This window comes from Podarcis pityusensis, assembly GCF_964106645.2.
Source record: "Podarcis pityusensis genome assembly, chromosome: 5".
Classification (NCBI taxonomy): domain Eukaryota; kingdom Metazoa; phylum Chordata; class Lepidosauria; order Squamata; family Lacertidae; genus Podarcis; species Podarcis pityusensis.
This window is the reverse complement of record NC_138032.1, coordinates 71,140,831-71,156,819: the sequence shown is the minus strand read 5'-3', so window position 1 is coordinate 71,156,819 and position 15,989 is coordinate 71,140,831. Positions and strand designations below refer to the sequence as shown.

The 15,989-nt window shown below is 46.9% G+C and overlaps 1 protein-coding gene and 1 long non-coding RNA gene across 8 annotated transcripts in view; one reads left to right on the top strand and one right to left on the bottom strand.

Moving 5' to 3' along the window:
* LOC308476847 overlaps positions 1 to 15,989 on the top strand; it is a 63,717-nt gene that overhangs the window by 17,330 nt on the left and 30,398 nt on the right. The gene's annotated exons all lie outside the window — the stretch shown is intronic.
* The window catches only part of CHST3 (carbohydrate sulfotransferase 3), a 45,598-nt gene continuing 33,259 nt past the window's right edge, over positions 3,651 to 15,989 (bottom strand). For 5 of the 7 annotated variants that reach the window (XM_081004735.1, XM_081004738.1, XM_081004739.1 and 2 more), the window contains 2 exons: positions 10,720 to 10,995; positions 3,651 to 9,063 (listed from right to left, as the gene is read on the bottom strand). In XM_081004735.1, coding sequence (XP_080860861.1) covers positions 7,824 to 9,063; positions 10,720 to 10,856 — 1,377 coding nt within the window. In that variant the 5' untranslated portion in view covers positions 10,857 to 10,995 and the 3' untranslated portion in view covers positions 3,651 to 7,823. Of the gene's footprint in view, positions 9,064 to 10,581; positions 10,996 to 15,332; positions 15,722 to 15,989 lie in introns of those variants that run through there. The other 2 variants (XM_081004740.1, XM_081004741.1) reach the window with 2 other exon arrangements.

The following is a 15,989-nucleotide window of genomic DNA, read 5'->3' as shown; positions in this document are numbered from 1 at the left end:
GGCGTACAAAAATTAGGACGATTTTGTAGCCACAGTTATGGTTGATGTCTCTTCCAAGCAGCTTGCAAATGAGTCAGAGCTTCCTGCTAGGTTGTGCGTTAGAACCAGCTTTGTCTGGAAGAGCTTCTGCAAGGCCTGTCAAAAAATAAAATAAAAAAGCAGCAGCCTGGGTTTTAAGGGGGCCGAACAGGCATCTCTTTGTGGGAAAACCCTGCCTGCGTGCTTGTGTCTGCACCCCTGTAATGCCTTCTTAATCATTCGTTTGTAAACGGGCCACTATATAGACGCCCTTCACGTTACAGCCGCCTTGAGTTTTCCCACTCCTTGAAGGAGCATGAAACATCCCCCCAACATGTCTCCGTCCAAGCAGGCACTACCTTAGCAGGCCAGGGACCAAAACAAGTTTTAAGCACCAGGCAAAGCTCTCCAGCTAAAAACCTCCATCACAGCACATAGGGCCAGTATTGGTTTCGCTATTTTTGGGAGAGCTCCTAGCTCGTAACACAGACATCTCTGTGTACAGGTAAATAAACAGAGGGGAGGGCATTCTTTGAACCTCTCAACTGCTCTCCTCTTGCAGATACGGGAAGCACGTATTCCTACCATGTAACACAGCTGTTCTTCCTGGCCTCCTTCCTCACAGATTCCTCCCACCCATGTGAACCCCTTCAGTTTGAAGATACAGGGCCTGCCTTGAATCTTGTATACTGATGTTTTGGTTTTAAACAAACTAAAACAGCTGTTTCTGGCAGAATGATATTGTCCATTCGAAGATGGGGTTTAAAAGGGGGACGTGACGGACAGATGATTCTTCCGCTTGAGTTAAAGCACGGCCCAGGATAAACGAGAAAACAAGAGATGGAAAAACAGATAAAAGTAGGAGAGAGCAGCTCTCTCAACAGCCTTGGAAGGCTGAGAGCAGCTGGAAATGCTAAACTTTTTGGCTTGATACACGTCTGCAGTTCTGTCTCTGAGGCAAGTTGGATGGGGCAGGGTGGCGGAGCTGCAGAATTTTAGGCCATTAGGTGAGTAAGCAATACCAAATCCAATTGTCTCAGGGCAGTATCTTGCTTGTATCCTGTGCACATGTGGGAAAATGCACTCAACTACAGCATGCACCACTTTTTCCTTTCACACAGAAGCAGAGGCCAGAAGTAGGGCAACAGGCTTTATAATCAGAGGTGCAGTGCCACTACGGGCTTCTTTTAACATTGGTAGCTACTGCCTTTTTGAAAATGTTTCGCAGGACAACCATAGGGATACCTAAGGAACTCCGATGGCTCCACTCCAAACTCATTTTTTTCTGTGTTACTACATGAACATTTAGTTGCATTTAATTACGTTTTAATGACTGCCTTTTCTATGCTTTAGTTTCTTCTATTTTTTCCCTGGTGTAAGCTGCCTTGAGTCCCAGACTGGGGAAAAGGTGGGTTATAAATAACTTTAACTTAGTGCAATGACAAGCCCAGTGTTAGAAATTCCCCAGGGGTGTTTTGCATCTGACATGGGTCCAACTGCAACCACGTGGAGGTCTCTGCATGCCAGGTTGGCTATGGGCATCTCCATCTGGCTGCTCCCTCCAGCTTCCTTAAGCAGGTAAGCAGAAGAGCTTTATTTACGGAGTACATGGTTCACCCCTCTTCTCAGTTAATCCCTACAACGACCCTGTGAGGTAGTTTAAGAGGTTGCGACTGGCTCAAGGTCACCCAGTGAGCTTCATGACTGAGTGGGGATTTGAACTCTGATCTCCCAGGTCCTAGTCCAACACTCTAACCACTACACCACACCGGCTTCCTAGAGTACTTCTGCTATGGGGCAGCTACATAAATTACGTAGGCAAATAAATATGGGGAAAACAAAATGTCACTTGGATCTGGAATATTTTCCTTGAAGTGTCAGTTTGTTTTATTCTGGTTTGTTTTAATGTGTTGTAAACTGCTTTGAGGGTTTCTTTCTTTAAAATACAAAGCGGTATAGAAATCAAACGAATAAAAATAGTTGTTGCTGACTTTTCTGTTTCGAAGACTCCCGAACCAATAACCTTACCCTTGTAGGACGCTTTGTGTGCCAAAAATTGTTCTTTGCAAAGTGAACCTGACAGCTGATAGGAGCTGCTTTCCCCTGCCCCAAGGCAACAGGGGGTCAGGAGGCCAAACAGCAAAGGAAGCCCGTAACTGGGCTTATGCGCCATTCTCCTGGGCCAACTGCATCCTTTTACAGCACAGATGGAAGTGAAGACAGCATGCTGATTGAATCTTGACAGAAGACACGAGGGGGGTGCGAGGCTGTGCTGTTGGAAACCTGATTTTTCTATAATCTAGCAAGTCAAAATACCCAGAAGGTCAAAGCCTGTCTCACTCTCTCACAGACTGAAGATGTGTTCATCAAGTTTCCAAAAAAAACAACACCCCACCAACCACCCACCCTTCCTTAAATAAATATACCAGCACTGAATGACGCCCTTGTGCTCAGGAAGGTCAAATGATTGGCTTAGGAGAAAATTGCCTCTCTGTGTCTATCCCCAGGCTAGCTAGAGTCGGGAGCCTTTCTGTGTGATGTCCTGAGAGCTGCCAAAGAATTACACCCCCTCCTATTCCTGGGTCTGCTCCTACCAGTGACTCTGGACTCCTACTTTTGGCCTGGACTCTTATCCCCCAGTGGATACAGCAAGACTGGCAGACACTGTGCTTAACCAAGCATCTCCATATGCTTGCACCATGTCAATATAAATTAAAATAAGTATCTATATAAAAATGTCCGCAGCCTTACAAAACAGGGAGCTTTCTCAGCTGCCAAAGTGCAAGAGCAGGGGCTCTCTGGGGGAATGAACCCCATATTTGATATAGGGTTGGCCAGGCTGCAGTCCAGAAAACTTGCCTTTACCTTCAACCAGATGAGGTTGCTGCCACGGCATCGCCCTTCCTACACCAAGTTGCTCCTCGCTCCTCCTATGGGGCAAAAGCAAAGTCTTGCCCGCTTCTCCACCTTGCAGAAGCGAGTTTGGCAATGTCGCTGTGACATAAAACGTTTAAATGATGAAGTAGGTGGTCTGGGCTGCAGCATGACAGACATACCTATTCTGCTTTCCGCGAATATATTTAAAGGATAGCTTGATTCTAGACTTGCCAGTCAGCTGTGATCTGTAAAGTATAAATGCGGCTAATGACTGCAATCCAGCACCCATTCAGGCACACTTAAGCCCCACTGGCTAAAATTATTGGTATAGCATTACTGGGCAATGGATTATGTCTCCCCTGCATTTTCCGGTGTGATAAAACTGTATGCAATACTTTCCTTTTTCATTTTAAGATCTTAAAGAAAACGTCTGTATGCCATCACACTGTGAAGCCTCTTCTTATGCGACTGCAACCATGTCCCCCTCCTCACACACACACCACCTTTTCATTGGCAAATAAATAAATAAATGCACCTCTTGCAGTGCAATAGGAAGAATTCCGTTGAGCTGAGGATACAGAACACATTGTTAAAAGAACAAATGGCTCTCCTTATCGTTTCTAAGATAGTTAGAGCTATTTGCAGCTCTGAGATTACAGAGGGAGAATAAAATGTAATTGTTTCCTGCCCAGTTCTTTCCTTTAAATAGAACCCTTCTCTCCCATAAAAGATTCTTGCAAAAAAAGCAGGAAGGGAAAAAAGACATGTTTTATTTTAACCAGAGCTACTCTTAATTTAATTGCATTTCTATTTATTGGGAAACATTTCCGAGTCTGTTTTTCTTTTGGTGCAGTCCCAATTTCTGCTAATAAAGTTATTTTTCATCTTCCCCTCCCCTCCCATACAATAAATAAATAAACAAACCCACTGCACATTTTACAGCTAAAGACAGACAGAAAACATACAAAACTAGAACCATTTTGTAGATGTAAAGAAATTATGGCTGCTTTTCACCAAAGCCACAGTTGTACTTTACTCTTTTTTTGAAAACAACAACACAACAGAATGTGAAAGCACAATTAAAATTAAGCAACAGCAGAAGCAACACATAGTGAACACAGTGCTGGCTGAAACTTTCCATAAACCAGAATAATTTCCAATGGGCATGGGGGCTGTTGAAGTATCCTACCTGCCTGTGGACTGGATATCTTGAGATTTGGAAGTAAAGACTGTCCATATTGTTTTTCATAGACAGAAAGTTCTCACAGCTATCCCAACACCTCTGTACTGTGTCCTTTGGAAGAGGCCATGCTTGGGCCATGCTTCCTTCTAGTAATATTCAAGAGAGAGAGTAAGCTATGTTGCATCTAACCCTCGTCCTGCTTAAGACTGTTTCATAGGTAGCATTCTTCCTCCACTGAGATGTCCACCCTGCAGGGAGAAGAATTTGCACCATTTGGTGCAAAGTCAGTAGAAGTGTTTGCTTTGCCACCTGTATGCAGCTTCCCAACCAGGGCAAAAAGCAAGCACGTGCCCTAACGTTATGGCAATGGCACAGGTAGCTTTTCATCAATATTTCTTCTGTGTAGAAACTGACATTTAAGCCTCATTTATACATTTTGTAGCATGTGCCATATCACGCTGTCTCCTGTGTCCATAACCTCTAACCACGTGATTTGGGCAGATTGTGTGGCTCCACACCACACTAACAATATCTGCTAGTACCTAAACCCAGAATTCACCTGAGCTGCCATGTGAGTGGATATTGCAGCTGTGGATGCAACCATCCTGCTCTAGACCAAGTTCCACCAGTCTGGTGCCTTCAGACATTTTGGGCTACAGCAGCCGTGCTGGTTGGAGCCGATGGGAGTTGGCTGTCCAAAACGTGTATCAATGGAGCTTTTGAGTGATCCCAAAAAGTGTTTTACATACATACATCAATGCGCACCATTCAGCAGGACTCCGTTTCACTCTATGCCAAGTTATACAAGAGTAGCGTGTCCCAAACTTGGGTCTCTGGCTGTTTTTGGACTACGACTCCCATCATCCCTAGCTAACAGGACCAGTGGTCAGGGATGATGGGAATTGTAGTCCAAAAACAGCCAGAGACCCAAGTTTGGGAAACACTGCAACAGAGCATGAGCATTTCCCTACAGTGACCCCCAAAAGAGAATTTTGCTTGCGTCTAAGAACCACCCCTTCCCCACCATAGACAAGAGGGTTCCCTTCAACAGTGGGGCATGTGCTCTCAATGCCTGTTGTGTGCAGAAGAACTCCAGATCCATGCGGACTGTGCCCACATCCATCTCCTTTGCCCATGGTGCTGTCCTGGACTGGAAATGAATGCACAACCCTTGTTTAAAGGCTTCCCTGAATTATGACTGAGGGAAATTTCACACATCATAGGCATCATTTGGTAACTCGGCTGATCGCTGAATGTGTGAGACAGCGAGGATCAGTCACCACTTATCAGTCAGGCAAATTATCTCCACCGAAGACAGGTTAATAAGGGTGGAGGGGAAAGAATAATTTGTGCTCATTTGCTGTACAGGTGACTGGTGCTAGTAATCTTGAGTGTGTGAAGTCATCCAACTGGGTGAAAATTAGCTGATGTGAACACCCACTTCCTCTGTGATGCTTTCTGTGGAAAACCTAGCTTTGGAACTTTGGAAGACATTTTGGAAAGAGTTAATGGCAACCCAGAAGCATTTTTCTTAACCTTCTGTTCAGCGGCATACTCTTTCTTTTTATCTTCTACTACACCATGGTATAAATTTTCTGTTTAGATAATCAACTGTTTTTTCTGGGTGGGGTGGGATGGAGAGATGATATTTTTTCCCCGCAGCTGTGCAAAAATCCTCTTTTCATTCCCTGATCACTCACTTCATGTCAGGAAAATAGGACCGTGATGCATACAGTTCTATTCTGAGCAGATTAAAGTAAAATGCAGTTACTTATTTGGCAATTCTCTCCCCATTCTCCCCCCCCCCAAATAAAATAAAATAAAATAAAGCGATGGTCTTAAATGCTGTAAGCATTAACAGCTTCTGGCTGAATGGCATTTGTTAAAAGAAAGAAACAAAAGGAAATGATGGTTCTAATAATATTTGACTCCATAGACATCTCAGCTAATTGATATTGGAGATATTTTACCTATTACAGAAAGTAATTGTTTCTTTTTTAAGGTGTTAAATTAGCATTGCAAGAAAGAACTGTGACAACTGTGAAGAATGGATCAGAGTCTTATACCTATCTCCACTCAGAAATGTGACATATCTCCTGCTACTCTTGGTATATGCTATTATATTACATCCTTTTGTATTCATAGTGACACAAGGCAAGGCCCCTTGTTGTTCTTCCTACCACAGCTTCCCCTCTGGCATATATATATGCTCATCTGGAATAAGCACAGTATTTCCACCTTGGATGCTCAGTCTAGGCAGGGCAAGTAAGCTAATAAGTGCTTCAGTTTAATAGCAGGGGCTGACATGTGCTAAAAATTCATTGGGTGGTTTCTTACATGGTTGCATTCACTTGAAGCAAAGCAACGAAAATGTGAACCCACAACCAGAAAGGAATAAGAGGAGCTCATTGACAGCTCTCAGAGATCTTGTTTCATGCTGTTGCAGAAACCATTTCCATTTCCTAACACTGAACCAGCTCCAATGGCCTGTTGCTTCATCCCCTCTGTGTTTCGGCAGGCCTGCTCTGTACAAAACAACCCCCCACTCTGAAATTGCAGAGAAAGAACTATTGGCGGTTTCCAACCAGCACTTGAAAAGGACACAAAAACAATTATTGGAGGTAAGGAGGAGCAATCAGGGTGGGAAACACAGTTAAAGCCACAGCCTTCTGTCACCTCACAAGAAAGCAGCTATTGTTTCTAGCCGCCTCCAGTCGGCTGGATGAGATTCAGTAACAATTGATTCAGTGACAAGTGAGAAAACCAGACGGCAGGTGTTTGTTTTCAAAAATAGACTATCGGAGACCAAAACAGCTGATGGCACTGAGGAAGCTTGATCCTCAGGGACACAGGCTGAATGCTATTCCATTCTTCCTCTCTTCTCCCGTCGAATGTTGTTTTCATAGCCTGCTTTCTGTCTCTCTTCCAAGGGCTTAGGTGCAAAGCAAGACAAAAGGCAGCAAGCACATGAAACTGTCCGTGGTGTAGGGCAAAATCCTCTCATTACTGTCGGTAGAGCCAGTCGTTTCCCCCCGCCCCCCGCCGGTGACTGGTGTGATCCAAATGCGTCTCCTCAAGTTTAAACAAGGCATTAATTTATCTGAGGGTCTCAAGTAGGAAACCTTCAAAACAACCCTCTTGTCAAAAGGATGAACAAGTTTCTTTCCTCTCTTTCACACCCTCTCGCAAATATCAGCCCTAAATTTAAGGCTGCCTGAGGCGATTACCAGTGCAACAACTCTGCTTTTCTTACATCTCCCCAGCAGGATGTGAAAGCAATTTCTTTACTTTTTCTTCTTCCTTTTTAATAACTTTCAAAAATAGAATATTTTCTCTCTTTGGGTGTTTAGTGAACAAATGCCCCAGGCATTAAGAGAAAGGCCCTCCTCTGCTGAGGAGGATGTGAACATGAGGTAGGGAAAGCAGAACCCAGCGCTTCACGCTCCAGCCTGTGCCAGCTTCTGAACTCTCCTTCGTATTGAGCTCAGCCACCTCACAAATCCATCAAGGGGCCTGGGATTTGAAAGGCAGGTAATGCCTGCTCCCAGAAAAAGCAGAAAGCACCTCAGTGCGAGGACGGCGAGCGCAAGGTAAGCAGAAGCACAAAGCAGGCTAGCCGAAGGCGTCCCCCCTCTCCACCCTTTGTGCTACACGCTGCTTCCCCTCCAACAATTCTTGCGCTCCAGCTTTTCCAATCTGACAAGAAATCTATGATGCGGAAAAATCCACCGGCAAAGTGGCGCCTTTACGTGACCCAAAAGGTCCTCCTCTCCTCCAGCAAGCTGACCGATCTGTTCGTAAGGGCCTCGGGGCTGCTGGCCAGCTTGTAGCCGAAGAGTTTCATGGCCGGGCTGCAGACGTTCTGCACCACCTGGGCGAGCTTGAAAGGGATGCTGAAGCGCCACTTCTCGAACTGCTCAGAGGAGTTTTTCTGGGTGGAGTAGACGTCGTTGCTGTTGTGAGGTGCCTGGGTGTTCTTCCGGATCCACTCCTCTACCTGCGGGGTGATGGCGACGCCCGAGAATTGGTACATCTCCTTGGCCTTCTGGAGGGGCGACCTGGCAATGTCCTCGTAGCGAACCAGCATGTAGCGGCCGCGGAGCCAGGCTGGCTGCCTCAAGCCGAGCTCTGCCGAGAGCCGGATGCTCTCGCAATTCCCCCGCAGCCGCTGCACCTCGTCCTCGTTGAGGGTCGCCGCGCCTTCCGTGGCCCACTTCTTCCACGTCTCGTACTTCCCAGAGAAAGCGACCATTCGGGAAGCCAGCACCGCCCGGGGGTCCCTCACCAGCTGAATGATCCTCATGTCCAAGCGAGGGTCCTCGACGAGCGGGCGCAAGTATTCCAGCTGCCGGATCCGCACCACCTTCAGCGCCATGTGCTCCTTCCGGCGGCAGGCCTCCGTAGCCAGGGTCACGTTGAGGGGGCCGCAGCGACGGTTCTTGCAGTGATACTTCTCAAAGACCTTCTTGACGAACGGCGTGCAGACGGGCTCCTCGCACAGGGAGCGGCTGGAGCCACGCCGGAACAGGAACTGGGTCAGGTGGTCCTCCGGGAACGGGATGATGAAGTTCTCCAAGATGTAGAGGTCGCAGAGGAAGAGCTGCTTCAAGACGTCCCGGTAGACAAGGGCTGAGCCCACGGCGTTGGCGCCTCCAGTCTCAAAGGACACGGTCCTTTCAATGTGCCACAGCGGCTCGAAGAGGTAGAAGATGTTGCCCTGTTGGTTGAAGAATTCCCCCACGAAGGAGGAGCCGGTGCGGGTGGTGGCCATGAGAAGAATGTGTCTCCGGGTTCCCTGAACAGGCGCTGGCAAAGTCCCCCCGAGCTGCAAAGTGACATTCTGAAGGCGGTTCCTGAGCTGGGAGAAAGCCGCATCCAGCTCGCTTAAGGACAGCAGGGAGCCATTCTCTGGCAGCACCGAGCCAGAGTCCGTGCTGTTGGCTTCCATCAAGGACTGCGGAGACTGCTTTAGTTTGTCGGACACCCTGTGAAGAAAGAGAACAAAAGTTACCCTAACGAATAGCAGCAGCAATATTAAACATGCAATGTTTCAAAGGTTATTCCAGGCCTTAATAAATCAAGTATAGCCGCTGGTTCTCAACGACTTGCCAAAGGCCTGGGGTAGAGACGACATTAGGCACCAAAATGTCTTGGGCTTGCTTGCCTGGGGTGAAGAAAAGTTTCATAGCAGGATGCTTACCTGCTAATTCTAATATTCTGACTGAACCCCTGATAAACCTTCTAAGGAATCCCTATATCCCCCAGAACACTATTTGCAAATCGGTGCCTCAGTTAGTCCAAAAGCATAGTCTGTGTGTATGTATCTCTTCGGCAAAGTCAACACAAGTGGCATGGACAAGTGGCAGCACAACCAACCAGCCATTCACAATTTGCCACCAGAGGCTGTTGCCCTGCCATTGTAACTTGCCATAAAGCCAGCCCGGGCAATAGTGATCTTCTGTTATAGGTTACCTGGTAGCAAAAGGGAGTGTTTGAGAATAGAAATGCTTGTCTATGTACCACGGTAGTTAACTACCATGCTTGTATAAGCACTCGGAAGTGTCAATTATTAGTGGTCTATGGAAAGTGTAATAACCACTGTCTAAGATGGCTTGTGACACAAGCAGGATGACCGGGGGGGGGGGGAGGGGAAGGGCCGTAACTTTGCTTTGCATTGCATTTAGACAGCCCCAGGTTCCAGGCAGGGATGGAGAGAGCCCTGTGTGAAACTCTGTCAGTCCATGTAAAGGGACCCCTGACCATTAGGTCTGGTCGTGACCGACTCTGGGGTTGTGGTGCTCATCTCGCTTTATTGGCCAAGGGAGCTGGCGTACAGCTTCTGGGTCATGTGGCCAGCATGACTAAGCCGCTTCTGGCGAACCAGAGCAGCGCACGGAAACACCGTTTACCTTCCCGCCAGAGCGGTACCTATTTATCTACTTGCACTTTGACGTGCTTTCAAACTGCTAGGTTGGCAGGAGCAGGGACCGAGCAACGGGAGCTCACCCCGTCATGGGGATTCGAACTGCTGACCTTCTCATCAGCAAGTCCTAGGCTCTGTGGTTTAGCCCATGGCACCACCCGCGTCCCGCCAGTCCGTGTAGACAACACTAATCTGGATGAGCCCAGTGGCCTCACTCAATATAAGGCAGTTTTCTATGTTTCTGTGAGGACTGGGATCCTATCTATACCTTTAAAAGCTGTTCAGAAAGTGAACTTTTGCAGCTGCAGCTTGTCAAGCAAGAGGGAGAAAAGGTGCGCTTCGTGAAATTCCCTCTTGCCCCTTTCTAGGCGGATTCTGCTAGAAGGCTCATATATATATATATATATATATATATATATATATATATCAATCAAATCAAATCAATTTGTATGAAACCAATTCCAACCATCCATTGCTGCCTCCCATCCCTGTGTGGGGCATGATGTTTAAAAGAGCAACCTGCCTGCATTCCTGGGTAAAGAGGTAGCTTAATTCACACTGGGAGGCAAGAAATATTTACCTTGTTCCAAAAGGCCGGAGAGATGGTGGTAGCAAGTTGGGACCTGCAAAGGTGGTAAGATATAGCTGCAGCCTGAAGGCTACGCTAGGGTACAGAGAAAGCCTCTCTTCCAGCACAGCTCTCCTTTCCCCCTCCTACCTTGAGATGATGTTGTTCTCCTTCTCAATAATGACAAGGGCTACCACAAACACCAGGAGGATGGCGTATTTGCTCCTCATCCTCAGGCAATGCAGCAGCTCCCAGAAGTCTTGAGGTAACGTGTGCCCTTTATCCATGGAGAGAGAGAGTGTTGTGTTCAATGACTTGCCAAAAAAAGGCCTTTCCCCTTTGAGGAAAAGGGGGTAAAGGGACCTTCTTCAAACTTCCCCGTTGTTCTTCAGCTATCTGGAAAGCATCGTCTAGCATTAGGATGCCCTGCAGAGAGAGAGAATTTGAGAGAAATTGCACGTGTCAATAAGTATACTGTGTGCTTAGGAGCATGTCTGAACTTCATGCAAAATTCATGCACTTTCAAATTGGTTCTATCTGGACTTCATGGGCATTAGACCGCTGTTCTTGGCTCTGCCGACAGAGGAGATTCATCCAGTGCAGGATTGCTTCCAAAGGATGTGAGTCACCAAGGTCCCTGCCCACCTCCAGGGGGAAACAGGGTAGCCGCAAGAAGCTTGGGGCTGTGCTGTTGCCTCCTGGAGGTACGCACCACCCTCCCATGTCAATGGGGGAACATATCTCCCTGGTGGCTGTGTCACCTGGCCTCTCACATCCCCCTAAAGCTCCTGGCTCACACCTACATTCGCCTGGCTTCATCCTGTCCCTTGCGCCTTTCCTGGCTTAAATTTAGGATGCTGCCAATTTCTGTCTCATGGTTCTAACTAGAGTGGTAGGACAGCATCCTAGCACAGCTCCTCCATCCCTTGGTACAACCCAAGCAAAGACCCAGAGTTCCTCCCAGGTGGCACTTCATGATGGAGAGTGTGCACAGGATTTGTGAAACTTCCCTTTACCTCAAGTGATCAGCAGAGAAAGAAGCAGGTGCTTCCACATGGGGTGCTTATTATGGGATTGGTACTTATCAATGCAAGTGGGGGTTGTTGTTGTTTTTTGCAGGATCTGCATGATGTATTTTCCCCTCCCCACCCACAATTCAGTCTTCGTATTTGCTTTCCAGGACAGCTCCAATCAGATAAAAAAACAAACAAACAGCCAACTATCCATTTGCAATATTCTCAGTGACCAGATTGCATATTAAAAAGCCATCTGGAAGCACCCACAGTTGTCTGAGCTTTCCTTCCTGAGATTCTGTGCCAAGCAATGTGATCCAGTTCTGGCTGGCACCATTGCAAACTGTAAATGGGGGAACTGCGTATCTGAACACACTCTCTCTTTCCCTCTCTTTCTCTATGTGTATTATATTTATGCATTTAAAAATATTGCATATCAAGAAGAGAACTTCTAGCCTACCCTGACTTTTCTCCCAACACTCTTTCTTTCTTTCTTTCTTGTGACTGGGAGTGGCTGCCGGGACCACATAACACCGGTCCTGAGAGATCTGCATTGGCTCCCAGTACGTTTCCAAGCACAATTCAAAGTGTTAGTGCTGACCTTTAAAGCCCTAAACAGCCTCGGTCCTGTATACCTGAAGGAGCGTCTCCACCCCCATCGTTCAGCCCGGATACTGAGATCCAGCACCGAGGGCCTTCTGGAGGTTCCCTCATTGCGAGAAGTGAGGTTACAGGGAACCAGACAGAGGGCCTTCTCAGTAGTGGCGCCAGCCCTGTGGAACGCCCTCCCTTCAGATGTGAAAGAAATAAGTAGCTATCTTATCTTTAAAAGACATCTGAAGGCAGCCCTGTTTAGGGAAGTTTTTAATATTTAACACTGTATTGTTTTTAACACTCGATTGGAAGCTGCCCAGAGTGGCTGGGGAAACTCAGCCAGATGGGTGGAGTATAAATAATAAATAATAAATAATAAATTATTATTATTTATTTATTTATTTATTTATTTATTTATTTATTTCTGAGCAGGGTGCTTTTGGGGGGTGGGCAGGAGGGCATAGGGGGAGCATTCCAACATATGACCTTAAAGCTGCAACAAGGTTCTGCTGATTGTGTAGTTTGGCCCCTCTGCCTCTACTGCCTTTTTGAGTACTGCCGGTCTCATTATTCCCCCCCCCCCCGAACATTCACCCCTCCACCTTCTCACCATGTCTGAGCTATTTAATGCTTGGTTGCTATGTAGCAGTTTGCATTGTTAGTTAATCTTAATGTGTACCGGCCATCTTTCTCCAAGCAGTAAGACAAAGGTGCATAGTTTAAAGGCACAAGGAAAGGTATAGATCAGGTTCCTAGGCAATTAATCCTAAATATTTTCCTAGGAAGCAAGGCTGGCCCTCGCCTTGGAGCTTTCAGTGCTGGGAAAGGGCTAGAGTGACAGCAGCAGTAGAAGTGAAAGTCCCACCTGTTGCTCAACAGAAATTGATTATTTATTCATCATATCGGCTACCTGCATTCATGGCCCATGGGCACCCAAAGAGAGATACTCTAATTACAAAAGCATAAAGCACTGGGCGACAATGAAATACGATTTAAAAAATAATAATCCAATAAAAGCAAGTTCAACCGTCACATAATAAACAACAGTAAAAAAAGAGAAAGCAGCAAGCCTGACAGCTAATTTCTGGTATAAAACTAGCCTCCAGATAGCATCATCCATCAACCACCAGCAAAAGCTTTTTTTAAAAAAAACCTTTCACAAAAATGTATTTACTTGCCAGTGGAATGCAGCAGGGAAGGGAGCTAGGTTAAGGCTCTATTTCAGAAGCATTTCTCATGGTGCGGGTGCTTGCTCCTCACTCTTAGCGAAGAACAAAATTTCTCCCCCAGATATCAGGGGCAGGAAGGAAATAGTCACCTATGTCATAGATTCTACAGACCTCCTTTTTAAGAATGGCATCTCTGCCAATGGGAGTTTCGAAACAGCTCAGCAGGTGCAGAAAAGAAAGAAAGAAAGAAAGAAAGAAAGAAAGAAAGAAAGAAAGAAAGAAAGAAACTTTATACACATAAGATTCTCCATACACATTTTTGAATTATCCTTGTAACGAAGTATAAATATTCTGCATTATTAATGTAACTAAGTAAAATTATATTGAAGTTAATGGAGTGGTGAAACAGGCAAAGCAGATTTTCATTCAGTTCATTTCATGCCTTTAAGGCAAACTTTTAAAAGCAGCAAAGGGAAATAAAGAACGTGCTGGAGAGGGAGAGTTCGAATACATTGCTGAAGGTATTGCAGGTACTACCCAATGCAATAGCCACGCGCAGTACAGTGGTACCTCGGGTTACATACACTTCAGGTTACATACGCTTCAGGTTACAGACTCCGCTAACCCAGAAATAGTACCTCAGGTTAAGAACTTTGCTTCAGGATGAGAACCGAAATTGTGCAGTAGCGGCGCGACGGCAGCAGGAGGCCCCATTAGCTAAAGTGGTGCTTCAGGTTAAGAACAGTTTCAGGTTAAGAACAGACCTCCAGTACTGTGCACTGCTGTTGGGAGATAGTTCTAGCTTTTCCTTAGGCACAGCTTGGAACTCCACAGGAAACTTGCAAACCTGGCTTGATCAGAGAACTTGGCCACAAAATCTGGACATTTTGTATCACAGGCAACGACAGTTCTAAAATAATTGTATTTGTAAATTTATTGTCTATACTCAGCTAACAGTGGAACTAGACTCTTATCTTGGATACTGTGTGTTCTCTGCATTTGCCGAGAGAAAAAATGTATGAGCAGAAGGACTGACAGGGAAGAATGGCTGCTAACCCTACCCTTCCTGCCAATCCTATGCCATCAATTGTCCTTGCAAATGCAAGGGTTAACTTTCCATTTTAGACCACCACTGTGAGAGAAAAAACAATTTTCTAGGGGAGTTGGAGAGAAAAACATTTGGGAACTGTGTTTCCCCCATATCATGCAGCCCCACCCTAAGACCAGGGATCGGCAAGGTTTACCTCGCTTGGGCCGGTTCTCTCCCGTGGAGATCGCTCCGTCTGCAGAGACGCGATTTCCAGCGCCACGAAAGCAAGTCACCGCTCCGCGCTGCACCAGTTTAGTGCAGTGCACGGGGACTCGCCAAGCGGTCGGCTCGTGGCCCCTTTAAATGACCCCTGTGGGCTGGTTGTGGCCCATGGGCCACAGGTTGCCGACCCCTACTAAGATAAATCAGTGGGAGAGAGATGGGACTCCCATTAATTAAAGTGGACACTTCGCATCTCGCCGCACAGGCCTGGGAAATGTACGGCGCTCTGGTATCTCCCCCGTGTGCTGCCTCAAACCATCAAGGAAACATCTGGGGCTCTCGGCATATGGAAACCCTGCTTCTACATCAAGGGCTTGAAGGCTGCTCTGTTTTGCTGCATGAACAAGGCTCCAGCTCGGCAGAGAGAGCAATAAAAAGAAAGCAGGGGGCCTCCTCTTCCTTGCAACCTCCATCCTCAGCTGCTGAGAGCATCCATCAACCTCTGCCCCCTTAACATCTCTCCGTTCCCAAAAATAAATCTTCCCCAAAGACCCCTTGCTGCACTTCCCCTCTGGCACCAGGCCCTCCTGGCTTTTCAGACTCTTGCGCTCCAAGCTCTAAAAGGCAACTGTCTATACTCTGCGCAAGCAGAACTCGCTGGTCCCACCAACTGTTTATTTGCAGAAGCCCAGAGGCTTCTCTCTGATCTGCAAAAGGGGAGTGGGGGCCTCGAACCTGGAAAGGGAATCCCACTGAGGGCAGGAACCACCTCCGACTCCTTAATAAGGGGCGGAATGAAACACACAGCACTGGGCCCTCTCTCTGCCTATTCGGGGAAAGAGCTGGATATCTTTGTACTTCTTCCTCCACTGTGGAATTGGAAACACCAGCCCAGTACGATCCATCCTCTAGAATGCCCTGCTAAGTGAGGAGGGCCAGTCTTAAATAAATAAACAGTAACTCTCTGGTAGCAAAGAGGTCATAAAAACGACCCTTGTTGTGGGCAAGCACTGGTTAAGCAAGCCACTGCTCTGATGTGCACACTAACTTGGTGCGAGCAGCTATGGCTTCAGAATTCCAACGTTTGCTCACAATTCCAGGTGTTAGCCCAGTAGGGATATGCCATGGATGGCTGGATGCAGAGGAATGGTGGGAGGAACCAGCTGGGGAACCACCAAGGGAAGAAGGCTCAGAGTCTGGGGATTGGGGGTGGGACAACGATGGTGAGTGGTCAGAGGGAGAAGAGAGGGAAGAGGAGGTGACAGAAGCTGAAGGGGTAACAGGGCTTTGGGAGAGTCTGTGGCAGAAAAAGTCAGGAGTCTGAGGTAGAAGCTGAAGCAGGAGGGTGGGAGGAGGGAGGCCAAGAGGCAGAGATGAGTCAGGCCAGTGAAG